Below are 27021 nucleotides of genomic sequence, written 5' to 3'. Positions count from 1 at the left end.
TGTGTGAGTCTAAACAGGGGGAGATTAGCAGAGGAAAACAAAGCCTGGCCAGACAGGAGCCATTCATGGCCGAGACTTGTACCAGGACCAGAAACGTTGGGATTCCAGAGAATCACAGGAAATTCCTGTGAGTGTGGCACTACAGTTGTTAGACAAGAATCAACTGTGTGCATGTCTCCTTATGCGGGCCCCTCCCATCGTTTTAAACCACATGGACACTAATGTACTACTCTGAAAGCATTACTCACAACTATTTCATAGGACTGGCAGCAGTCTAAAAGAAAGTCTTGTGCAAGCCATTTCCATGTCTGAAAAGTTCCATGTCTGTTGCTTCCTTTGACTGGATGAGCAGAAGCAACACAGACATTACAGCAAGCATCATGACCGGGCAGGGAGCACAACTGTGTGAAAGGAAGAACAGAGAGAGAGACCTGGATAGAGGGAGGGAGCATGGAAAGAGAGAGGTGCTGGGCAGTGGCTCTCTGACCTAGTTTATCTTTTCTGGTCAGCTGTCACAGGCCTGACAAAACAGGCTGTAGTGGGCGGGGCAGGTCTGTACGAGGGAGGGCAGCAAGGATAGAGATTATACCATCTGTCGGTCTGCCTGGGAGACCAAAAACAACTAGGAAGAACACCATGATGGACACAAAATCTTTATATTGACTTTATGAGAGACAGAGACATTAAGTTTCACTCTCCCTCCTCAAAGGGTATTGCCCAATTACGACTAGGTTCAGAAGACGATGGAATCATGACTAGCCAGTCAGGAGGCTAAGAAGACTAGAATCATGAATTACCAATCAGAACGAGGCTAAAAGGACTAGAATCAAGGCTAGCCAATCAGGACAAGGCTACAAAAGGCTGGACTCATCTATGACAGAGCCATAAAGCTGTTTGCTCACAGACCTGGACTTCCTATAACTGTGTATAATGTAGCTGGTAGGTGTGGCTAGGTACAAATTCTACATTTGTACAATTACTGTACAGTATGGAAGTATAAATAGATGTCAGGCCAATTGCAGGTCTTCAGATAGGATGCCCTGCTGTCATGCACACAAACCCTATTCCTTACTATAAATGACCTGTCTAGCTAGTTGACATGTGTGAACTGCTCCCTCACCCCTGAGGACAGAAAGGAGGTGTGTGTGTGATGACACTATGCAGCCTATAGGACAGGTGAGGTGTGTGATGACACTATGCAGCCTATAGGACAGGTGAAGTGTGTGATGACACTATGCAGCCTATAGGACAGGTGAGGTGTGTGATGACACTATGCAGCCTATAGGACAGGTGAAGTGTGTGATGACACTATGCAGCCTATAGGACAGGTGAAGTGTGTGTGATGAGACTGATATCTGGTCTTTAGCTCTAGACTGCACGTGTCATTCTGTCTTGATTGAAATGTTAGGGCAGAGTACAGTTAAAACAACTATGACAGCCAGTCTGGTGTTTAAGGCTCTATCAGTCCAGTAGAAGGCGTACTGCTGCAGACTCCCCTGCCTGGCTGGTGGTGAGTCACCTATTTATCCTATCCTAGACAGACCTCAGAGGGAGGTGTGTCTGTCTCATCGACAGCACTCTGCTCCAATCAGATCCCCCCAACCCCTCCTGCCCCACCTTCTACTCGCAGACCTGTCTGCATTCCTCATGTCAACAAATTAAATACTGGAGTCCCCCCATTTTGTTGTCACGGCAACAGCTGAAAACCACCATTGTTTCCTTGGCAACCCGTCAGGTGATAAGCAGCACATTGTCCCAGTGCGCCAGCTGTACCATGGTAGAATATTAAAAAAGGCATCAAAAACATACATCAGCGACCAAATAAACAATGCTATAACAACGGTTGCAGAACGCAGGCATAAAGCCAACACTAACACAGAGACAGCCGTATGTGAATGCGAGTGTGGGGGCATGTCTTTGCAAGCATGCTCATGAGAACATACGGTGGAATTCTGTGGGCCACAGCTGTACATGCCTAGTGCTATGACTCAGACAGAGAGGGAGAGAGATGCTGTATGTACTACTCACTGCCCTACAAAAACACCCAGACCCACTGAACTCACTCTGATACAACGACTATGGCCCCACCTCAGTCACTATGCCATCTAGTAGCTATCTGCGTCTAGACATTAACACACCTCTATCTGCTTGCTATACTAGCTGTAGTTTCCATCGGTACAGCTGTTCTATACTGTCCTTGAAGATAGGCAAACACTCTGCGAGGCAATCTGTACTACTATCACAGTCTAGACAGCAAGGATAGCTGCCCCTCTCCCCCATTCAAGAACATAGAACACACAGCAACAGCTAGGGTGAGACTAGATAAAAACGGTGTACCTGATAAACAGGCCAAGAACCGCAGATGGACACTACAGAACGCATGACAAGAACCCAGAGAAAGCATGGCAGCACCTCTTCAGTATCAGCCTGTATTGATCCACCCACTACTAAGTCCCTACCATCCTTAAACACAGAAAGAAAGAGCCCTGCAGCTACGACAACGCCGTCCATACTACGCCAAGGGAAGAGGGGGAGACAGCGTTACAATTAGCTTTTGTTTCATTCGCACGTGACAGACATGACTCCCTCCCTTCCCCCTTCTTTCCTCAGAGGAGTAGTGGGGCCTCTGTCTGCGTGAAATAAAGTAGAGCAGGACGCAGAGCAGGACCGGGCCGTGTGTGTGTAAACACCACTCAAGCGGCGTGACATACAATGCAGGTGCTGAGCACATGGCCCCACAGCCAGGCTGTACTCAATGACTCACTTTTGCAGCACTGCCGAGACAGATTGCGCTACGCTAGCCTAAACTAGCTAGCGTGACAGGCAAGCAGCCAACCACGTTACGGAAAAGCCACTCCTTCAGTGCACGGCACTAGCTAATTAGGCTTGGGGACACTGGTCTTTTGACTAGCGTTTGCTGTGATTGTCAGTAACTGTAAACCTTTGTTGTTATCTTCTCACTGGGTCCCAAATTGGAATTGAAAACAAAAAAAGTAGCATTTTATTGGAAATAGCCCCAAATAACTACTTTTGGGTGTGTGTACGCAAGCGCTGTGTGCGTGTTTCTGTGTTAAAGCTGGGTGGTAAAATAGCCTAATTTGATAGTCCTTGTCATGTAATGAATTATATAATCTTGATGCATTGTTGCCAGTCACTATGAGGAAGAGTTGCTAAGGACGAAAGGCCACTATCAAAATCCTTTCCAATCTTTCTGACTGGCACTGTGCTTTGCTAGAACGAGAGCACTGTGAACAATACAAAACAGCAACTCTGTCATCTCGACTCCTCAATTCTTAGCGGTTGGCAGAGGATGGAGTGGCCATTACCGGCTGTGTGGAACTGAACAGCAAACTCACTTTTCTAACATCTGTTATATGCAAGCTGTGACAGTGTGAGTCAAGGTTACTTAATACAAACAGGGCTGAAGGAAATGGCACAACAACATGTAATCTTGCTGCGACAGTCTGGATAAAGGAAGAGTATGTTTTCTTAAAATTGAAAAGAGCAGAAACATTTTGTTGCTCTTGAAAAAGTGATGGTTCAAACCTGACCAAGATGCTGTTTCAACACTGCAATGACAATAGTTCAAATCAAGTAACATTCCCTTCCTTATTGCAGCTTGGGACAAAGCTCACACCCTCGCAGGGGGCCCTGACCCAAAAACACAACGTCTGACCCTCCCAACGAGATGAGATAGGATCTGGAGCTGCTTTGAAAGGACGTGTCATTGAGAATCAGAACTGAACAATTAGGTGACCCACAGTATTTTATAGGCCTCTTTTGATGACATAAATCCTTAAACAAGGCCTGGAATCAAAGAAGAAAATAAAACACTAACAATTCAAAACCTGTGATTTCATCTCAATAGAAAACAATTTTGTCTCAATCTAGACTGAATGAATTCGAAAATGTCAAATTCGTTCATTCAAAGAATTGGACTTAGTTCATTTTCCAAGTTAATCTCTGCCCGTGAAAAATAAACTCTAAAATCATGATCTACTCTTAAAACAGAGAAATGCTCATATTTGCAACATCAAGTACTTTGTATTATATTGATATGACATGAGCAGCTTTCCCCACCACATGGAACTGCACATTTCCCCTCCAACAGCACAGCTCTTCTTCCCAAACAGGTTCCGTCAGAGTCCTTCTGTCGCCAATGAAATCTAATAGGCTGGGTAAAATGAGCCTGGTGTTTACGGCTGTCTGTGCATGTCCCCTCCCTCTCTTTCCCTCCCCACCTTCCACCCTCCCCTCCAGTTAGCAGCTAGCTAAGTCTCCCTCCCCGGCAGTTCCAGGAGAGGAGATAGATAGCTAGCTTTAGCACTGAGCTGTGGCTGGGGGGGGTGATGTTACAAAGCTCAGGCTAGCCATGTGCTCTCTTGCTCATGCGGCCCTATGAGCAGTGTGAGGCAGGCTGGAGGGAGGGCTGAAAGAAGAGCGGGAGGAGTCCCAGTGTTGAGCAATCCAGGGTTTAAGAGTTCCAGCATGGTGTACATAGCCATTCTCCCTAGCCATCTCTCACACATAGCCATTCTCCCTTTTTCCCTAGCCATCTCTCACACACAGCCATTCTCCCTAGCCATCTCTCACACACAGCCATTCTCCCTAGCCATCTCTCACACACAGCCATTCTCCCTAGCCATCTCTCACACACAGCCATTCTCCCTAGCCATCTCTCACACACAGCCATTCTCCCTAGCCATCTCACACACAGCCATTCTCCCTAGCCATCTCACACACACAGCCATTCTCCCTAGCCATCTCACACACACAGCCATTCTCCCTAGCCATCTCACACACACAGCCATTCTCCCTAGCCATCTCTCACACACAGCCATTCTCCCTAGCCATCTCTCACACACAGCCATTCTCCCTAGCCATCTCTCACACACAGCCATTCTCCCTAGCCATCTCTCACACACAGCCATTCTCCCTAGCCATCTCTCACACACAGCCATTCTCCCTAGCCATCTCTCACACACAGCCATTCTCCCTAGCCATCTCACACACAGCCATTCTCCCTTTCTCCCTAGCCATCTCTCACACACAGCCATTCTCCCTAGCCATCTCTCACACACATCCATTCTCCCTAGCCATCTCTCACACACAGCCATTCTCCCTAGCCATCTCTCACACACAGCCATTCTCCCTAGCCATCTCACACACAGCCATTCTCCCTTTCTCCCTAGCCATCTCTCACACACAGCCATTCTCCCTAGCCATCTCTCACACACAGCCATTCTCCCTAGCCATCTCTCACACACAGCCATTCTCCCTAGCCATCTCTCACACACAGCCATTCTCCCTAGCCATCTCACACACACAGCCATTCTCCCTAGCCATCTCACACACACAGCCATTCTCCCTAGCCATCTCACACACACAGCCATTCTCCCTAGCCATCTCTCACACACAGCCATTCTCCCTAGCCATCTCACACACAGCCATTCTCCCTAGCCATCTCACACACACAGCCATTCTCCCTAGCCATCTCTCACACACAGCCATTCTCCCTAGCCATCTCTCACACACAGCCATTCTCCCTAGCCATCTCTCACACACAGCCATTCTCCCTAGCCATCTCTCACACACAGCCATTCTCCCTAGCCATCTCTCACACACAGCCATTCTCCCTAGCCATCTCTCACACACAGCCATTCTCCCTAGCCATCTCTCACACACAGCCATTCTCCCTTTCTCCCTAGCCATCTCTCACACACAGCCATTCTCCCTTTCTCCCTAGCCATCTCTCACACAGCCATTCTCCCTTTCTCCCTAGCCATCTCTCACACAGCCATTCTCCCTTTCTCCCTAGCCATTCTCCCTTTCTCCCTAGCCATCTCTCACACAGCCATTCTCCCTTTCTCCCTAGCCATCTCTCTCACACAGACATTCTCCCTTTCTCCCTAGCCATCTCTCACACAGCCATTCTCCCTTTCTCCAGAGCCATCTCTCACACACAGCCATTCTCCCTTTCTCCCTAGCCATCTCACACACAGCCATTCTCCCTTTCTCCCTAGCCATCTCTCACACAGCCATTCTCCCTTTCTCCCTAGCCATCTCTCACACAGCCATTCTCCCTTTCTCCAGAGCCATCTCTCACACAGCCATTCTCCCTTTCTCCCTAGCCATCTCACACACAGCCATTCTCCCTTTCTCCCTAGCCATCTCTCACACAGCCATTCTCCCTTTCTCCCTAGCCATCTCTCACACAGCCATTCTCCCTTTCTCCAGAGCCATCTCTCACACAGCCATTCTCCCTTTCTCCAGAGCCATCTCTCACACAGCCATTCTCCCTTTCTCCAGAGCCATCTCTCACACAGCCATTCTCCCTTTCTCCCTAGCCATCTCTCACACAGCCATTCTCCCTTTCTCCAGAGCCATCTCTCACACAGCCATTCTCCCTTTCTCCCTAGCCATCTCTCACACAGCCATTCTCCCTTTCTCCCTAGCCATCTCTCACACAGCCATTCTCCCTTTCTCCCTAGCCATCTCTCACACAGCCATTCTCCCTTTCTCCCTAGCCATCTCTCACACACAGCCATTCTCCCTTTCTCCCTAGCCATCTCTCACACAGCCATTCTCCCTTTCTCCCTAGCCATCTCTCACACACAGCCATTCTCCCTTTCTCCCTAGCCATCTCTCACACACAGCCATTCTCCCTTTCTCCCTAGCCATCTCTCACACAGCCATTCTCCCTTTCTCCAGAGCCATCTCTCACACAGCCATTCTCCCTTTCTCCCTAGCCATCTCTCACACAGCCATTCTCCCTTTCTCCAGAGCCATCTCTCACACAGCCATTCTCCCTTTCTCCAGAGCCATCTCTCACACAGCCATTCTCCCTTTCTCCCTAGCCATCTCTCACACAGCCATTCTCCCTTTCTCCAGAGCCATCTCTCACACAGCCATTCTCCCTTTCTCCAGAGCCATCTCTCTCACACAGCCATTCTCCCTTTCTCCAGAGCCATCTCTCTCACACAGCCATTCTCCCTTTCTCCAGAGCCATCTCTCACACAGCCATTCTCCCTTTCTCCAGAGCCATCTCTCACACAGCCATTCTCCCTTTCTCCAGAGCCATCTCTCACACAGCCATTCTCCCTTTCTCCAGAGCCATCTCACACACAGCCATTCTCCCTTTCTCCAGAGCCATCTCTCACACAGCCATTCTCCCTTTCTCCAGAGCCATCTCTCACACAGCCATTCTCCCTTTCTCCAGAGCCATCTCTCACACAGCCATTCTCCCTTTCTCCCTAGCCATCTCTCACACAGCCATTCTCCCTTTCTCCAGAGCCATCTCTCACACAGCCATTCTCCCTTTCTCCAGAGCCATCTCTCACACAGCCATTCTCCCTTTCTCCAGAGCCATCTCTCACACAGCCATTCTCCCTTTCTCCAGAGCCATCTCTCACACAGCCATTCTCCCTTTCTCCAGAGCCATCTCTCACACAGCCATTCTCCCTTTCTCCAGAGCCATCTCTCTCACACAGCCATTCTCCCTTTCTCCAGAGCCATCTCTCACACAGCCATTCTCCCTTTCTCCAGAGCCATCTCTCACACAGCCATTCTCCCTTTCTCCCTAGCCATCTCTCACACAGCCATTCTCCCTTTCTCCAGAGCCATCTCTCACACACAGCCATTCTCCCTTTCTCCCTAGCCATCTCTCACACACAGCCATTCTCCCTTTCTCCAGAGCCATCTCACACAGCCATTCTCCCTTTCTCCCTAGCCATCTCTCACACAGCCATTCTCCCTAGCCATCTCTCTCACACAGCCATTCTCCCTTTCTCCAGAGCCATCTCTCTCACACAGCCATTCTCCCTTTCTCCAGAGCCATCTCTCACACAGCCATTCTCCCTTTCTCCAGAGCCATCTCTCACACACAGCCATTCTCCCTTTCTCCAGAGCCATCTCTCACACAGCCATTCTCCCTTTCTCCAGAGCCATCTCTCACACACAGCCATTCTCCCTTTCTCCAGAGCCATCTCTCACACAGCCATTCTCCCTTTCTCCCTAGCCATCTCTCACACAGCCATTCTCCCTAGCCATCTCTCTCACACAGCCATTCTCCCTTTCTCCAGAGCCATCTCTCACACAGCCATTCTCCCTTTCTCCAGAGCCATCTCTCACACAGCCATTCTCCCTTTCTCCAGAGCCATCTCTCACACAGCCATTCTCCCTTTCTCCAGAGCCATCTCTCACACAGCCATTCTCCCTTTCTCCAGAGCCATCTCTCACACAGCCATTCTCCCTTTCTCCAGAGCCATCTCTCACACAGCCATTCTCCCTTTCTCCAGAGCCATCTCTCACACAGCCATTCTCCCTTTCTCCCTAGCCATCTCTCTCACACAGCCATTCTCCCTTTCTCCAGAGCCATCTCTCACACAGCCATTCTCCCTTTCTCCCTAGCCATCTCTCACACAGCCATTCTCCCTTTCTCCAGAGCCATCTCTCACACAGCCATTCTCCCTTTCTCCCTAGCCATCTCTCACACAGCCATTCTCCCTTTCTCCCTAGCCATCTCTCACACAGCCATTCTCCCTTTCTCCAGAGCCATCTCTCACACAGCCATTCTCCCTTTCTCCCTAGCCATCTCTCACACAGCCATTCTCCCTTTCTCCAGAGCCATCTCTCACACAGCCATTCTCCCTTTCTCCCTAGCCATCTCTCACACAGCCATTCTCCCTTTCTCCCTAGCCATCTCTCACACAGCCATTCTCCCTTTCTCCAGAGCCATCTCTCACACAGCCATTTTAACACGTATTATATCAAACAGCAGCAATTAGATCAGAAAAACATTCCATGTTACAGACCACATCTTAAGAAGTCATAAAGTAGTAAAGTAACTAATACAGCCTAACAAAGGACAACTAACTACTGTAGGAGAAAATGTCTTGAGAAAAACAGCTCAAACCGACAAGCAAGGAAAGTAAAAATCTGCTTGCAAGCAGGCAGCCTTAAATGCAAGTTCAGCCTTAAATGAAAGTTCCTTGTCGGTTTGGTCTCTAGCTTACTCAGTCACTTCTATGAAAGGAGGAAGAAATGAAACAAGGAAGTGTGACTTGACTTCTCAGCAGAGTGGCTGTTGGCGAGAAGTAACCTCGCAGTGACAGTAACCTCGGTGGAAAACAAGAGAAGAGGCATGCTCTGATAAGAGACCGGGCCTGGAGATAACATGATCAGAGTTTCCATTCATAAAGAGTCTCAGAGTAGGAGTGCTGATCTAGTATCAGGTCGCTCCTAACCAAAATAATTGAATTCATTATGATCTAAAAGGCAAAACTGATCCTAGATCAGCACTCCTACCCAGGAGGCCATGTTGCTCATACAAAGATGACAGACAAAATAAATAAAAAGTTTAACTAGGCATGTCAGCTAAGAACAAATTCTTATTTACAATGATGGCCTACCAAAAGGTCCTCCTGCGGGGACGGAGGTTGGGATAAAAAAACTAAAAAAATATAGGACCAAACACACATCACAAGAGACACCACAACACTACATAGAGAGAGAGCTAAGACAACATAGCATAGCAGCAACACAACATGACAATAACATGGTAGCAACACAACATGGTAGCAGCACAAAACATGGTACAAACATTATTGGGCACAGACAACAGCACAAAGGGAAAGGTAGGGATATGCGTCAACAGCAACCTTGGGAAAATCCTATGCATTATCATTAACAGCAGACTCATACATTTCCTCAGTGAAAACAACGTACTGAGCAAATGTCAAATTGGCTTTTTACCAAAGTACCGTATGACAGACCACGTATTCACCCTGCACACCCTAATTGACAAATAAACAAACCAAAACAAAGGCAAAGACTTCTCATGCTTTGTTGATTTAAAAAAAAAGAAGCCTTTGACTCAATTTGGCATGAGGGTCTGCTATACAAATTGATGGAAAGTGGTGTTGGGGGGGGGGGGAGAACATACGACATTATAAAATCCATGTACACAAACAACAAGTGTGCAGTTAAATTGGCAAGAAACACACATTTCTTTCCACAGGGCCATGCAGCTTAAGCCACACCCTCTTCAACAAAAAATATCAACGAATTGGTGAGGGCACAAGAAGTCTGCAGCACCCGGCCTCACCCTACTAGAATCCAAAGTCAAATGTCTACTGTTTTCTGATGATCTGGTGCCTCTGTCACAAACCAAGGAAGCACTTAGAGATGTTCTGCATAGATTCAGCCAGACCTGGGCCCTGACAGACCTGGGCCCTGACAGACCTGGGCCCTGACAGTAAATCTCAGTAAGACAAAAATAATGGTGTTCCAAAAAAAAGTCCAGTCGCCAGGTCCACAAATACAAATTCCATCTAGACACCGTTGCCCTAGAGCACAAAAAAATGATACATACCTCAGCGCCACAGGTAACTTGCACAAAGCTGTGAACGAGCTGAGAGACAAGGCAAGGGCATTCTAAGCCATCAAAAAGAACAAAATTTGGCATACCAATTAGGAGCCGGCTAAAAATACCTGAATCTGTTATTTTTATTTTATTTATTTCACCTTTATTTAACCAGGTAGGCAAGTTGAGAACAAGTTCTCATTTACAATTTCGACCTGGCCAAGATAAAGCAAATCAGTTCGACACGAACAACAACAGATTTACACATGGAGTAAAACAAACATACAGTCAATAATACAATAGAAAAATGTGTCAATATACAATGTGAGCAAATGAGGTGAGATAAGGGCAAAAAAAAGGCCATGGTGGCGAAGTAAATACAATATAGCAAGTAAAAAAATAAAATAATAAATAAACACTGGAATGGTAGATTTGCAGTGGAAGAATGTGCAAGGTAGAGAGAAATAATGGGGTGCAAAGGAACAAAATAACTACAGTAGGGGTGGTAGTTGTTTGGGCTAAATTATAGACGGGCTATGTACAGGTGCAGTAATCTGTGAGCTGCTCTGACAGCTGGTGCTTAAAGTTATAGAACCCATTGCCCTTCATCGTTGTGAAGTCTGGGGTCCGCTCACCAACAAAGATTTCACAAAATGGGACAAACGCCAAATTAAGACTGCATGCAGAATTCTGCTAAAATATCCTGTGTACAATGTAAAACACGAAATATTGCATGCAGAGCAGAATTAGGCAGATACCAGCTAATTATCAAAATCCAGAAAAAAATATATATTTCTACAACCACCTAAAAGGAAGTGACCTGTTGCCACAAGAAAAGGGCAACCAATGAAGAACAAACACCATTGTAAACACAACCCATATTTACGTTTATTAATTTTCCCTTTTGTACTTTAACTATTTGCACATCGCTACAACACTGTGTGTGTGTGTGTGTGTGTGTGTGTGTGTGTGTGTGTGTGTGTGTGTGTGTGTGTGTGTGTGTGTGTGTGTGTGTGTGTATGTATGTATGTGTATATACACTGCTCAAAAAAATAAAGGGAACACTTAAACAACACAATGTAACTCCAAGTCAATCACACTTCTGTGAAATCAAACTGTCCACTTAGGAAGCAACACTGATTGACAATAAATTTCACATGCTGTTGTGCAAATGGAATAGACAACAGTTCCTATGCTTCCTGGCTGATGTGGTCACTTTTGAATGTTGGCGGTGCTTTCACTCTAGTGGTAGCATGAGACGGAGTCTACAACCCACACAAGTGGCTCAGGTAGTGCAGCTCATTCAGGATGGCACATCAATGCGAGCTGTGGCAAGAAGGTTTGCTGTGTCTGTCAGCGTAGTGTCCAGAGCATGGAGGCACTACCAAGAGACAGGCCAGTACATCAGGAGACGTGGAGGAGGCCGTAGGAGGGCAACAACCCAGCAGCAGGACCGCTACCTCTGCCTTTGTGCAAGGAGGCGCACTGCCAGAGCCCTGCAAAATGACCTCTAGCAGGCCACAAATGTGCATGTGTCTCCTCAAACGGTCAGAAACAGACTCCATGAGGGTGGTAGGAGGGCCCGACGTCCACAGGTGGGGGTTGTGCTTACAGACCAACACCGTGCAGGACGTTTAGCATTTGCCAGAGAACACCAAGATTGGCAAATTCGCCACTGGCTCTTCACAGATGAAAGCAGGTTCACACTGAGCACATGTGACAGAGTCTGGAGACGCCGTGGAGAACGTTCTGCTGCCTGCAACATCCTCCAGCATGACCGGTTTGGCGGTGGGTCAGTCGTGGTGTGGGGCGGCATTTCTTTGGGGGGGGCCGCACAGCCCTCCATGTGCTCGCCAGAGGTAGCCTGCCATTAGGTACCGAGATGAGATCCTCAGACCCCTTGTGAGACCATATGCTGGTGCGGTTGGCCCTGGGTTCCTCCTAATGCAAGACAATGCTAGACCTCATGTGGCTGGAGTGTCAGCAGTTCCTGCAAGAGGAAGGCATTGATGCTATGGACTGGCCCGCCCATTCCCCAGACCTGAATCCAATTGAGCACATCTGGGACATCATGTCTCGCTCCATCCACCAACGCCACGTTGCACCACAGACTATCCAGGAGTTGGCGGATGCTTTAGTCCAGGTCTGGGAGGAGATCCCTCAGGAGACCATCCGCCACCTCATCAGGAGCATGCCCAGGCGTTGTAGGGAGGTCATACAGGCACGTGGAGGCCACACACACTACTGAGCCTCATTTTGACTTGTTTTAAGGACATTACATCAAAGTTGGATCAGCCTGTAGTGTGGTTTTCCACTTTAATTTTGAGTGTGACTCCAAATCCAGACCTCCATGGGTTGATAAATTTGATTTCCATTGATAATTGTTGTGTGATTTTGTTGTCAGCACATTCAACTATGTAAAGAAACGTATTTAATAAGAATATTTCATTCATTCAGATCTAGGATGTGTTATTTTAGTGTTCCCTTTATTGTTTTGAGCAGTGTATATCACACACATATGAGATTTGAAATGTCTATTATTTTGGAACTTTGAGTGTAATGCTGCTAGCTGCAGCGACTGAAGGGCTGCCAGCATCACTGTCCAAAGATGAATCAAACGAAAAGTAATCCTCTGCCCAAATCCTCTTATTCAAACTCTGGTGTGGTGCTCATTGGTCACATTGGTAGACTGCCCCACCCTTTGCCCCCAACCTAAAGTAACAAAAAAAATGGAAGAGGGGATCAAGAGGGGGCATGTAGGGAGAGAGAGGCGCGTGCAGTCGGGAAACACGTGCCTGCCCTGCACCGGACTTTTAAAACACCCCTCCCATCTCTTCCCTCGCTCTACTCTTCTTTCTACCCCTCCCTTGCTCTCCCCTAACCCACCACTATTGGAGTGCAACCAATAACAATTAGGGACGAGAACTGCGTGACTCAGCACGACTTCTACTACTAGTCAACTGTTACCAAGGAGAGAGGCCTGCTATAGGCTAGTGGGTGTGTGTGTACTGAGCTTGTCTATCAGGAAACGCTGCTCAGTCTGAGCTCCATAGACAGTAGTACTGAGAAGGAGCCTCTTACAGTAAACTGATCAGTAAAAGGGAAGACCGGAGGATGAGATGGTTTTATAGCAACATGAAGCAACTATGCACACGTAGGCCTGTGTCGCATACTTATTATAACTTCGAAGACTGGTGGGAGTTTACAACATACACTATTCAAGATATTTTTTTTATACCAGTATTCAGTCCTGCAAAAGTGCATTATTAAGATGGAAATATATTACAATGTACTGAAAATCTTAAATGAAATAAAAATCCTGATTTCCCTCTTCACTAAATAAGCGTATGTTAAATTCCTAAAAGTGGAGGACCATGCTAGTGTAAATACATCAAGAGTGGAATATATCTGTAGTTGTTTGTTTGTTTCCTGGCCAGTACGTGCTTTAAATACATCCTAAATCCAGCTTGGCTGTCGAGGGGGGGGGGGGGGGGGGGGGGGGGGGTGCTGGGTCAGTCTGCTAGTCGAACACGCCACACTAACACGTCAGCGTTCCCTCATCACACAGAGAGGGAGGCAGGGGGAGGAGGGAGATTGGGTGACATGAGTTCTCTGTACACCCACACTGCCCTAGTTTCCCTCTCTCCTAGTCTCTCATAGCCCTCCCTAGCCCCCCCCCCCATGCACCTCCCAGGGAGGAAAACCCCACCGCTGCCACCAACATACAAGATCAGATCCTCACCAGCACCAGAGGTGGGGGTGCACAGGAAAGTAGTGTGTGTGCATATTAAACAAGCACACACACAGCAAACATAGCAACAGGAACTCGATCACATCACTCCTGAGTTAAAGTAGCTCAGTCGAAGACCTTTGTACACCGGTCATCTGCTTGCACACAGCTTTCGATATACTCCCTGCCAGTATCACACATCATGACTCATTGAACCACAATTACAGTCATTCCTGTTTCAACCACAAAAGTCCATTAAAAAAGGTTTTAATCACATGAGATTAGGTTTTATAAAGCTTTTTATTAAGATTATCTTTAATCAATCTTTCAAAAAGGTTTTAATGAACTCTTTGTACATTTTCATTGGAGACTCTGTTCCGCCTATACCCAAAAGGCAACAGAGCATATCCAGACAGTTTAGCTTTCTGCTTGAGACTAGAAACTTCCTTCCCTCCCCTGGACTAACCAGACCAGACTTAATGACGTTGCCAAGAACACCAAGGACCCTAGGATATACAAAGCAGCTCCAATTTCAGCCTACTGGCACTAACACAAAATAAGGATTGTTATCATCTTTAGTTCATTTTAAATTAATTGCCATTTTGTAACAGACAGTTTGCCCACACAAGAAACCACCTGTAGATGTGGTGGAATATACACCATCAGTTCACACTGAAGAAGCAACAGAAAAGTTCAGTGCTTAGACAGTTCCTAGCAACACCACCAGACAGTACACCAGGGGTCGGCAACAGGCAGCCCGCAGTCCAAAACCAACCCGCGAGTGATTTATTTTGTCCCCCCCCCCAAAGTATTTTAGTTTTTTGTCCCCCCAAAAATGTTGTGCCTGTAAAAAAATATATTCAAATGTTAAAAGAAAATGACAAAACTAAATAAAAAGTTGGTCAAAAAAACAAACCAAAAATGTAAATCACTAGAAATTCTGCAATTTAAAAAAACTAATTTGTCACTGTTCACCAAGTATTCTCACAAATAAAAAAAGGAAACGCAATGTAATCAAGGTATGAAATTGTTATTTTCAAATACAAATCTCACTTGGTCTTAGTCAATTCGCAGTGTACAAATTATTATAATCATGTTCTGGCCCCTGATCGGTCTGCGGCTGACTTTAAACATTTTTTAAACTTTATTTAACTAGGCAAGTCAGTAAGGAACAAATTCTTATTTACAATGACGGCATAGGAACAGTGGGTTAACTGCTTTGTTCAGGGGCAGAACAACAGATTTTTACCATGTCAGCTCTGGGATTCAATCTAGCAACCTTCCGGTTACTAGTATAATGCTCTAACCACTAGGCTACCTTCTGCCCCAAATCTAGTTGCCTACCCCTGCAGTACACGGTCTGCCAACAACACTTATATTAAATTATCCACAAGTATAAAACTCCAACTTCGTTACTGGAAAAAAGCTTCTTCAAACAAAGCTTCACAGAAAACTGACCCTGCTCCCCTTGACAGGGAAACAATCAACATTGGAAAACTAGAAAAGCCACAGTAAATTCAATTGTGAAAATCGACACTGAATTCAACAACTCAGTAGTAGTTTCTCCTTTGCTCAGCCATGCAGTTCTTCTAGGTTGCTTACCTGTATATATCGGAGGGCGCTCCTCAGGACACTGAGGTTAGAGGTCTTCTTCTCGTCTGCATTGGGGATGTTTTTCTTCAGGGTGTCAAAGCACTCTTTCAGGTGAGCACGTCTGAGTGTAAGGGATGGAGGGATGAAGGCAGAGAGAAGAGCCTTTTAGTGAGAGGAAGAGGCAGGACGAGACGTCATTTCACATATTCAGATTCAAAAAGAACAAAAATGCTGCAAACCAATCTACCATTTGGGATTTATAAATCATTCCTAGTAACATGACACATTGAACAGGTTTCTGTTTCCTGGTAAAACATCTCTGATAAAGGATACAGGCAGGGGTACGGCAACAACTCCCCTGCTTAGTCCCGTTCTGGGCATTATAACCCTACTATTACAGTACATGGAAGTACTAGCAGAATAAGCAGAACATTCAAAGCCATTAACAAGTCCAAGATGCCAATTATCGTCTGACAAATGCAATAGCTATAGATTAGCCATAAGTGAATAAATGGGAGAATACGTTGTTCTTAGAACAGGACAGAGAAGCAAGCAAGCAACTCGGTTGAAAAAAAGACGTGGGCAATAAGTGGGCTCCCGAGTTGCGCAGTGGTCTAAGGCACTGTATCTCAGTGCAAGAGGCATCACTACAGTCCCCGTCGAATCAAGGCTGTATCACATCCAGCCGTGATTGGGAGTCCCATAGGGCGGCACACAATTGGCCTAGCGTTGTGCGGGTTTGGCCAGGGTAGGCCGTCATTGTAAATAAGAATGTTCTTAACCTGACTTACCTAGTTAAATAAAAAGGTTAAATTATACATTTAAAAAATATATAAAAATAAAAGTGCACACCTAATCAACCTTAAACTGTCCTGTGCAAAGACCCTCTTTGTTTAATAAAGGCGACCATGGGAGAGAGATGCACCCACCTGTTTTTCTCAAGCTTGTTATGTACTTCTCTTGTCCCTGCCCTGTAAAAGCACAGATCGGAGCACATTATAAGATTGGGTGTCCAGAATGGGCAAGACGACGAGACTCACAGAACAAGAATCAAAATCAACCAACAAATATAAAGTACTCCATCATCTTCTACTTTACTTCAACAATATACTGTATAATATGCACAGGGAGCTAATTGGATCTGATTATTGCACAATTGTCCAATCAGGACATACCCATTATGAAGTACATAAGCCAAGAATCATTTAGTCCAATAATCCTTCAGTGCAGTGACTTTTTATGGTTCGTGATTCTTCCGATACCGTTTGTGCCTTACCACTCAACAAGTGACTGACAATCACAGGCACAGTTACAGACAAAGTAAAACTAAAAGGCAAATGGAGGAAAAAATCCAAACAAAGTTCAAACCATCCTCTCCTATAAATAACTAAATAGCCACTTACCCTCCAGGCCTCTTCTTCCCGTCCAGGTCAGGGGGGCTGCCTCGGCCCCCAACAGGGCTGGTCTGGCCTCCACACGGAGTCTGGGGGGGCCCTGGCTGCGGGAGTAAGGAATGCAGCTGGGAGGCTGAGACGATGGAGCCAGGTTGCACCAGCTGGGGAGACTTCTGCTGTTGTTGCTTCTGCAGCAGTTTATGGGTTCCAGATTGAGGGGAAACAATCTGTGGAAGGTGATGGTGGTGATGATTCTGCTTGTGGTTTCCAGATTGAGCCAAAGACAAGTGGTGGGAGTGGTCTGTCGTCACCTGAGGAGAGAGAGCCAAAAGCACACCCTGTCCCTGGTGGCCCTGCCCTGGAGAGTGAGGGTCCCTCCTGGGGGAGGACAGGTGGGGTGCTGCCCCAGCCTGGGGGGAAGAGGGGGTTGGGACGGTGGGGGGCAGACCTGTGTGGTTGGAGGTCATCGTGGGGATAGGGATGACAGTCATGGAGGGGGGCGGCAGCGGGGGCGGGACAAAGGCGGGGCAGCACTCTGAGTAGGGGCAGGAGTCTTCTGCTCTGGTCACATAGTTCATCTGGATGGGGGAGGAGTAGGTAGTGACATCATTGCGTTTGTGGTCAGATAGCGGTTCGAGGCGAAGCTTCTCCCGCAGCTCATTCTCCTCTGTGGGGAGAGAAAGACAGCATGGTTAGAGGACAGAGCATGCTAACAGTTAGAGCAGCAAGGTTAAGTACCAGCAGAAACATTTCACAACATTTCTAGCGTTCTCTGACTAATCTCCCTCTAGTGAGTTTGACAGCCGGGTTCACTCATCAACGAACACTACAAATCAATAAAACAAAAAAGGGGAGGGAGGAAAACTAGAATAGCTGGAAGGAAGAATTCAGCCAGCCATTCACCTAGCTAGCAGTGTTCACAGCTTACATTGCCGGTGTATGGTCTGAATTGAAATAGGATGCCAGACACTGACATACGTTCATACCAGACCTGTAGGCATAGACCTCATCCTGCCTCCTGGAACTCTGCCAGCTTATAAGAGCCGTATAATGCAGCCGCAATGCCTTGCCTGCCAGAACAGTGAAACTAGTTACAATAATTTACATTATACTAAACAGAGCTTGTCTTTGAGGGAATCATGTAGTGCACTATATAGAGAATAGGTGCCATTTCCAAGTCCTCATTACGTTGCGCTTCTTGGTGCTGGCTGGTTGCCTGGCTACATGACAAACTCAATGCTGTTTATTCTTTAAACGAGTTGATTCACACAGGTCTGGAGTAGAGGTCGACCAAAAACAGATACAGATTATTCGAGGATCAAAAAAAAGATACAGATTAAATCGGACGATTTTTAAAAATGTATTTATTTGTAATAATGACAATTACAACACTACTGAATGAACACTTATTTTAACTTAATATAACACATCAATAAAAATAAATTTAGCCTCAATTTAGCTTAAATAATGCAAAAACAAAGTGTCGGAGAAGAAAGTAAAAGTGCAATATTTGCCATGTAAGAAAGCTAACGTTTAAGTTCCTTGCTCAGAACAGATGAAAGCTGGTGGTTCCTTTTAACATGAGTCTTCAATATTCCCAGGTAAGAAGTTTTAGGTTGAGGTCATTATAGGAATTATAGGACTATTTCTCTCTATACCATTTGTATTTCATATACCTTTGACTATTGGATGTTCTTATAGGCACTTTAGTATTGCCAGTGTAACAGTTTAGCTTCTGTCCCTCTCCTCGCCCCTACCTGGGCTCCAACCAGGAACACAACGACAGCCACCCTCGAAGCATCGTTACCCATCGCTCCACAAAAGCCGTGGCCCTTGCAGAGCAAGGGGAACAATTACTCCAAGTCTCAGAGCGAGTGACGAGTTTGAAACACTATTAGCGTGCACCCCACTAACTAGCCAGCCATTTCACATTGGTTACACCAGCCTAATCTCAGGAGTTTATAGGCTTGAAGTCATAAACAGCTCAATGCTTGAAGCATTACGAAGAGCTGCTGGCAATCGCACGAAAGTGCCGTTTGAATGAATGCTTACGAGCCTGCTGCTGCCTACCACCACTCAGTCAGACTGTTCTATCAAATAATAGACTTAATTATAACATAATAACACACAGAAATACGAGCCTTAGGTCATTAACATAGTCTGGAAACTAGCATTTCGAAAATAAAACGTTTCTTCTTTCAGTGAACGACGAAACCGTTCCGTATTTTATTTAACGGGTGGCATCCATAAGTCTAAATATCCCTGTTAACATTGAAGGTTGTGCAATGTATATCATAATTACGTAAAATTCTGGCAAATTAGATCGCAACGAGCCAGGCGGCACAAACTGTCGCATATACCCTGACGCTGCATGCAATGAATGCAAGAGAAGTGACAACTTCCCTAGTTAAAATAAATTCATGTTAGCAGGCATTATTAACTAAATATGCATGTTTAAAAAATACAGTGCCTTGCAAAAGTATTCGGCCCCCTTGAACTTTGCGACCTTTTGCCACATTTCAGGCTTCAAACATAAAGATATAAAACTGTATTTTTTTGTGAAGAATCAACAACAAGTGGGACACAATCATTAAGTGGAATGACATTTATCGGATATTTCAAACTTTAACAAATCAAAAACTGAAAAATTGGGCGTGCAAAATTATTCAGCCCCCTTAAGTTAATACTTTGTAGCGCCACCTTTTGCTGCGATTACAGCTGTAAGTCGCTTGGGGTATGTCTCTATCAGTTTTGCACATCGAGAGACTGACATTTTTTCCCATTCCTCCTTGCAAAACAGCTCGAGCTCAGTGAGGTTGGATGGAGAGCATTTGTGAACAGCAGTTTTCAGTTCTTTCCACAGATTCTCGATTGGATTCAGGTCTGGACTTTGACTTGGCCCTTCTAACACCTGGATATGTTTATTTTTGAACCATTCCATTGTAGATTTCGCTTTATGTTTTGGATCATTGTCTTGTTGGAAGACAAATCTCCGTCCCAGTCTCAGGTCTTTTGCAGACTCCATCAGGTTTTCTTCCAGAATGGTCCTGTATTTGGCTCCATCCATCTTCCCATCAATTTTAACCATCTTCCCTGTCCCTGCTGAAGAAAAGCAGGCCCAAACCATGATGCTGCCACCACCATGTTTGACAGTGGGGATGGTGTGTTCAGCTGTGTTGCTTTTACGCCAAACATAACATTTTGCATTGTTGCCAAAAAGTTCAATTTTGGTTTCATCTGACCAGAGCACCTTCTTCCACATGTTTGGTGTGTCTCCCAGGTGGCTTGTGGCAAACTTTAAATGACACTTTTTATGGATATCTTTAAGAAATGGCTTTCTTGCCACTCTTCCATAAAGGCCAGATTTGTGCAATATACGACTGATTGTTGTCCTATGGATAGAGTCTCCCACCTCAGCTGTAGATCTCTGCAAGTTCATCCAGAGTGATCATGGGCCTCTTGGCTGCATCTCTGATCAGTCTTCTCCTTGTATGAGCTGAAAGTTTAGAGGGACGGCCAGGTCTTGGTAGATTTGCAGTGGTCTGATACTCCTTCCATTTCAATATTATCGCTTGCACAGTGCTCCTTGGGATGTTTAAAGCTTGGGAAATCTTTTTGTATCCAAATCCGGCTTTAAACTTCTTCACAACAGTATCTCGGACCTGCCTGGTGTGTTCCTTGTTCTTCATGATGCTCTCTGCGCTTTTAACGGACCTCTGAGACTATCACAGTGCAGGTGCATTTATACAGAGACTTGATTACACACAGGTGGATTGTATTTATCATCATTAGTCATTTAGGTCAACATTGGATCATTCAGAGATCCTCACTGAACTTCTGGAGAGAGTTTGCTGCACTGAAAGTAAAGGGGCTGAATAATTTTGCACGCCCAATTTTTCAGTTTTTGATTTGTTAAAAAAGTTTGAAATATCCAATAAATGTCGTTCCACTTCATGATTGTGTCCCACTTGTTGTTGATTCTTCACAAAAAAATACAGTTTTATATCTTTATGTTTGAAGCCTGAAATGTGGCAAAAGGTCGCAAAGTTCAAGGGGGCCGAATACTTTCGCAAGGCACTGTATATACACTTGTGTATTGATTTTAAGAAAGGCGTTGATGTTTATGGTTAGGTACACATTGGTGCAACGACAGTGCTTTTTTGCGAATGCGCTTGTTAAATCACCCGTTTGGCGAAGTAGGCTATGATTCAATGATAAATTAACAAGCTAGATAAACTAGTAATATCAACCATGTGTAATTAACTAGTGATTATGTTAAGATTGATTGCTTTTAATAAGATAAGTTTATGCTAGCTAGCACCTTACCGTGGCTCCTTGCTGCACTCGCATAACAGGTAGTCAGCCTGCCACGCAGTCTCCGTGGAGTGTATGTAGTGTATGCAATGTAATTGGCCATGATCGGTGTCTAAAAATGCCGATTACGGATTGTTATTAAAAGTTGAAAATCGTCCATTCCGATTAATCGGTCGACCTCTAGTCTGTAGTATGACAGGAGAACTGACTGACAGTGTGTGTGGTAAAATCTGTGCTGCACTCAGTTTGTGAGATTATTGTATGAATTTTTTGAATAGGGAGTGGGGTATATTCCAAGGTCAGTGTGTCCAAGTAAAAGCAGGTTTTATGCCACTAGCCCCATCCCATTCATACTGGCATAGTTCCAATGTAAAAAGGGATATATTCTGTTGGGATATTACAAGCTTCTGTAATTCCCCAAACTAAATCTCCTTACTGGAGACCCATATGCAACGACTGTAGTATGTGTAGGGCTACATACTGTAAAGAAGAGTATGTGAAACTTAGAGCAGAAGCAGAATTGTTTTTCTGGGAAACTTCCTTCTGTGATATCTCCACATCTACTGAGAGCACGGAGAGAAAGAGAGAGACTTGTCTGTTAGAACAGTTCAGTACTGATACTCTTAACATAAAAGTCCACGTGCTGTCCTTTGAGAATGAGCTCACATTGTGTTGAAAGAACAAGGAATACGCAATGTCGTCTCAGAGTGGGGGAGAAAAGACGACAATCTGGACAAGCCAGAGAGACAAAGGAAAAGAGGGGGTTGAATCCCTGAGTTCTAGCAACGACCTCACCTATCTTCATCCAATCAGATTGGAGAATCACCCCCCCCCCCCCCCCCCCCCCAACAGCACGTGTTTCAATGTGTAGATACTAGGGGGGAGGGGGGGTTGTCCAGTTGCCAAGGTAACATCAGTGTTAGAACCCGTCAGACACAAGAGAGCTTTTACAGCAATCCTTTACGTTGATAAGGGGTGGAGCAGGGCCATGCCAAGTCTGGCCATTACAGCAAGTTAGCTACACAATGTTGCCTTCTTCCCTTCATATCCAATTGGGTTGTTCTGAGAACCTTTCAGAAGTGTGGGAGATAGAGGTCATACAATGGATTGGGCCCAAGCTGTGGTAGTTTACCTGAGTAACGGGAGGGTATAGCTGACTGTAGTCAAAAATATTGACAAAAGCGAAAGTCTCAAAGTATAGCATAACAGTGTGTCTGTCAGTCACAATAACGCTCTCTGCCTGTGCATCATCCAAAAGAGGCTAATGCCATAACATACATGGAACATGATTTCACAGTGAACACAGGCATTGGACATATTTTCTTCATAGCCAGGAACAAGCAACAGCTCTGCTCTCCCCAGCACAGCAGAGGCCAGATCATCAGAGACACTGAAAGCCACCCCAGTCTTAAATAAGAGTCTCAAATAAATAGCAGATCATAGCCGCGGGAAGTAGTTTAGGGGTGCTGCGATATCGTTCTTCGAGTGTGGGTGGGGGTTGCCCACATGCTCCAGACGGCTATCGGGTCGCTAATACAGGACTATTAAAGGCCCACTGCACTACTTTTGTGAAATGTTTTGTAAATCGACCTGAACTAGGCCGATTTAAGTTAGTAAAAATAAAATGTTCAAGACCAGGGTTGTATTAGTGCACACCCTAGCACTGTCATCAGTGTAAACAACACCATCATTAGTTTTTAACCACCACCTCAGGCCTTTCCACTACACTCATTAGTGACAAATTGCAGTCAGAGTTCAAAGTTCAGGAGCCCTGAGAAGTTGCAGTCCATTAAGTGCTCTCCTCCCAAATACAAGAACAACCCATAAAACCCCAGGAGGACTAGATTGGTTCGGACAAACCCCAGAAGGATTGGTTCGGACAAACCCCAGAAGGATTGGTTCAACCTTGCCCAGTCACACACCCAGAGTAGGATTCAAAAGGTCAAACTGAGTACATCAAATACAAAGCCAGCACTGTCTAATTCCACTCTACAAGTACATGAGAAGAATGGTCCTTTACAAACCCATTCCAGAGATCAACCCCTGCCCAGAGCTAGGAATAAGTCCTTCTCTACATGCATCCGAGGATGGTCCTTTAAAAACCCATTACATACTTAAAACCTCCCTTTAAGTGCAGAGTACAGAGTGTTGAAACTCCTAAATCAAATAGTATTGGTCGCTTACACATATTTTGCAGATGCTCTCACGGGTGTAGTGAAACACTTATGTTCCTAGCTCCAACAGTGCAGTAATACCTAATAATACACATTAATATAAGGACAGGCGATGTCAGAGTCCGGAAAATAAATATATATCGTGTGTATTGCTATTATTGACAGTATATTAATATAAAATATGTATACAGCAGTAGTATGATGAGCCATGACTAGAATACAGTACAAACATAAAGTGGGTAAAACTATGTAAACATTAAAGTGACCAGCATTCAATGACTATGTACACAGGTCATTACCCCTCTGTCCTCTCTGCAAATTAATGACAAATCAAGAAACTGACTGGTGAGTAGGAAGCTGTGGATAAGGTAGAGGAAGGGGTTGTTGTTACTTTTACCATCTTGGTTCTCAACCCATGAGTAATCAGAAGGGAAAGCATTGACCTAAGATGTGAGAGAATGATGCCACTCCTTGGTTTCCGGAAAAATCGGAGAAACAGTTGAGTATAGCCTAGTTCTCATGCAATTTATAAACATAATTTTGTAAATCAACGTGAGAGTCAAGTCTGGTATAAGTTTGTTTGTCAACGGCATTAGTCTGTCAATTAAAACACTTTCCAATAACCTTATTTTCTTCAGTAAATTGGTTGACTCGAGACTACAATGAGCTCATATATAATAACATACACACTTTCAAAGTACACGAAAAACAAGATTCAGTGAGAGGAGTTACTTGGTTAATGTTTGCTTGACTTACTAAATATCTAGTGAAATTTTGCATCGTTGTTTTCAGCTCTGTAGCCTTGATAGAATGGAGTTAAAAACATGTGTAGTTCCACTTATATAACCACTGCACATAGCAGAGGAGTGAGTACAGTCGAGCGGGAGAAACACTGCCCTACTTTCTTCCACACTGACCAGCAGCAGCAGCACTAGAGAGAAGAGAACAGGGCGGGAGGGGGCCTCCGAGTGTAGGAGTGCCGAGCATGCACGTGGTGAAACGGCCGGCCCCCGTTGCAGATATGGGGCATCATCAATTTGGACACGTCACCAGCAACACGCAAAAAAAATTACGTGTTTAGCGCGTGAGCCGAAGGTTCCTTTACTATGAATGCTCTATTTAGTCTACATTTCAGTTTAAAAAGTGCCATGTACGAAATCACAAAATGTAAAGTTGTATTCATACAATCATTTTAGGAGTTCAAAAGATTGATCGCCACAGAAACCGAGAGGGAAACCTGAAATCTGTCATATGATCCCCTGCTATGTCAGGTCAAATTATGCAAAACGGATTTAGCGCTCCCGTCGCCACCGCCCTTTCCTGCGAGTTGTTTTCTCGAATGTAAAATAATGAATGAAGGTTACTATTCAACTTTAAAAGAGGTCGCCAAATGTTAAGGTTACAGGGTTTTGCCGAGATATCATAGTTGGAAACAGTGTTGCAAATAAACAAGATCGTTTCAAGACTTGATACGAGGCGTTTCGATCATCCTACGTCTGTAATGCAGTAAAATTCACATGGCTACATTGTCTCCTGTCACACATCCAAATTATATATTTGTAATCAACTTCTTAGAACAAGGAGCCACTGAAATAGGCTACCATTTCAAATCACACCTCAAATTGCTCAAGACATTTAACTCAGTAGAGCCAACTATATAGTCGAGACAAGGAAGTCTAATCACAACCCCACAACCCAAACAAAGGCAATACAATCAACTGTGCACGTAATTTTAAATTTAAACAAAAATAATTTGTTACGGTAAAAGTCCATTTACATTGAGAGAGGTACAATGCATGGCAGAGATTCTTCTCACAGTAGAAATAACTTAGAAATTTGACACATCTAAATAACGAATTCGTTTGATCCTTTAAACTTTGAAAGCCTCTAGAAAACCTATAATTGATTGCAACCTTTACATACCACGTGCTTTCTGTTGTTGCTGGGCTTGCAATTCCAAAAACTTTGCTGCTTCTAAAAGCGTTTCGATGCTCATTTCTTCTCCGTATTGGAAACAAAACGTTACAAGTAAAAATGTTGAGCAAATGTTACAGGGTATGCACTTTATTTTTCAGTGTAATGATCCAGTCTTTCAATCAGCAAAACTGAAGAAAAGGGTAATCGGAGACCCCTCGTAGAAACTCTTCCACATACATACGTAGAGGAGTTGCAACAAGATGGCGCTGCGAGTAGTGGGTAACAAATCAGGGCCAAAAGCACACAATTTCTGACCGCCCACACATGTTATTCCCTCCCATACACTGCAATGACAAAGAAAACAAGAAATGGAGTCTTGGAATGGACTGACCTGCTGCTATTTCTTAGAATGAAAGAAACGAAGCATGAAAATTAAACAAATTGTGAAAGTCGTTCCTCAGTTGAATTTAAACAACTCAGCATGTTGAGTCCAAAAGTTGTTTCAACATTGAATTTCATAGTGTTATGATTAACACAAACTACATGTTCTATCTTTTATTCCTAATCCACGATTTATCTGTATCCGTTCACGGCAAGACGTATCATTTCCCCAATAGCCAATCACCAGGGAGAACAACAAGGTATGGTGCTTGAACACATGGACAAAGTGCAGTAGCCATCATTCGAATATTATGATTCGGTCTCCAGGTCTGTGGCCTCAGAAACCAATTTCCGCCATACATTTGTCATCACAGTTGTCTGTTTAAAGTAATCTTAAAGGAAACATGTAATTTATTTGTGTTGCAACCATTTGCCGTGTCAACCGTCATAAATGTACCATTAGTCATACATACAAAGGGCGTGGTGGAATAGTCAATTCACAAACAACGTGGTACAGGGCGGGGCGGCTTTAAATGAGAGCAATTCGAACGTTTGTTATATAAAGAGACAGTAGTAGTAAGCCTTTCTCTCCACATGACCGAGCGTCGACGACCTTGGGCTGACTGTCTGGATGTTCGGGGAGTAGTCCATTTTCTCAGTTTAACAATGGACAGTATGTGTTCTTTTGCTTTGTCAGCATACACCTTTAATTTAGATAATTAACAAGTATTATGCTTGCTTGTTTTTTACTGGTGTGATAGCTATTTAAAACCAAAGTTATCATAAATTCAAAGCTATTTAAAACCAAAGTTATCATAAATTCAACCAAAAAGTTACACCACCTCAAGCAACCATTGTGTGTCTGTTCTATTTATCACACTGACACAGTAATACGAGCAGGAAGTCAATATTGCGGCTTTAAAAAAAGGCCACTGTGATAGTGACACAGTTGCACTCAAACAGAGCTGTGAACTCACCTTTGCCTGGTACATATATCGTAGTGCCTGGTACAGCAACTGCACCGCCCACAACCGCAGGGCTCTCCAAAGGGTGTCGCGGATTGCACGACGCATCACCAGGTTAAACTACCTGCCCTCCAAGATGCCTACAGCACCCGATGTCACAGGAAGGCCAAAAAGATAATCAATGACCACC

The 27021-nt window shown here is 44.9% G+C and overlaps 1 protein-coding gene across 4 annotated transcripts in view; it reads right to left on the bottom strand.

Annotated features, from left to right (window-relative positions):
* The window catches only part of LOC110503874 (max-binding protein MNT), a 34500-nt gene extending 7479 nt beyond the window's left edge, over positions 1–27021 (bottom strand). The window contains exons 1-4 of one of the 4 annotated variants that reach the window (XM_021582444.3): positions 25492–27021; positions 17090–17747; positions 16616–16657; positions 15696–15807 (exon numbers count right to left, since the gene is read on the bottom strand). In XM_021582444.3, the coding sequence (XP_021438119.3) occupies positions 15696–15807; positions 16616–16657; positions 17090–17747; positions 25492–25564 (885 nt within the window). In that variant the 5' untranslated portion in view covers positions 25565–27021. Of the gene's footprint in view, positions 1–15695; positions 15808–16615; positions 16658–17089; positions 17748–24324; positions 24539–25491 lie in introns of those variants that run through there. The other 3 variants (XM_090218470.1, XM_036961591.2, XM_090218471.1) reach the window with 3 other exon arrangements.

The sequence above is a fragment of the Oncorhynchus mykiss genome, chromosome 24 (genome assembly GCF_057628025.1).
Source record: "Oncorhynchus mykiss isolate SJ-2025 chromosome 24, ASM5762802v1, whole genome shotgun sequence".
Classification (NCBI taxonomy): domain Eukaryota; kingdom Metazoa; phylum Chordata; class Actinopteri; order Salmoniformes; family Salmonidae; genus Oncorhynchus; species Oncorhynchus mykiss.
Note: the sequence above shows the minus strand (reverse complement) of the source record. Positions and strands in the feature narration are given on the sequence as shown.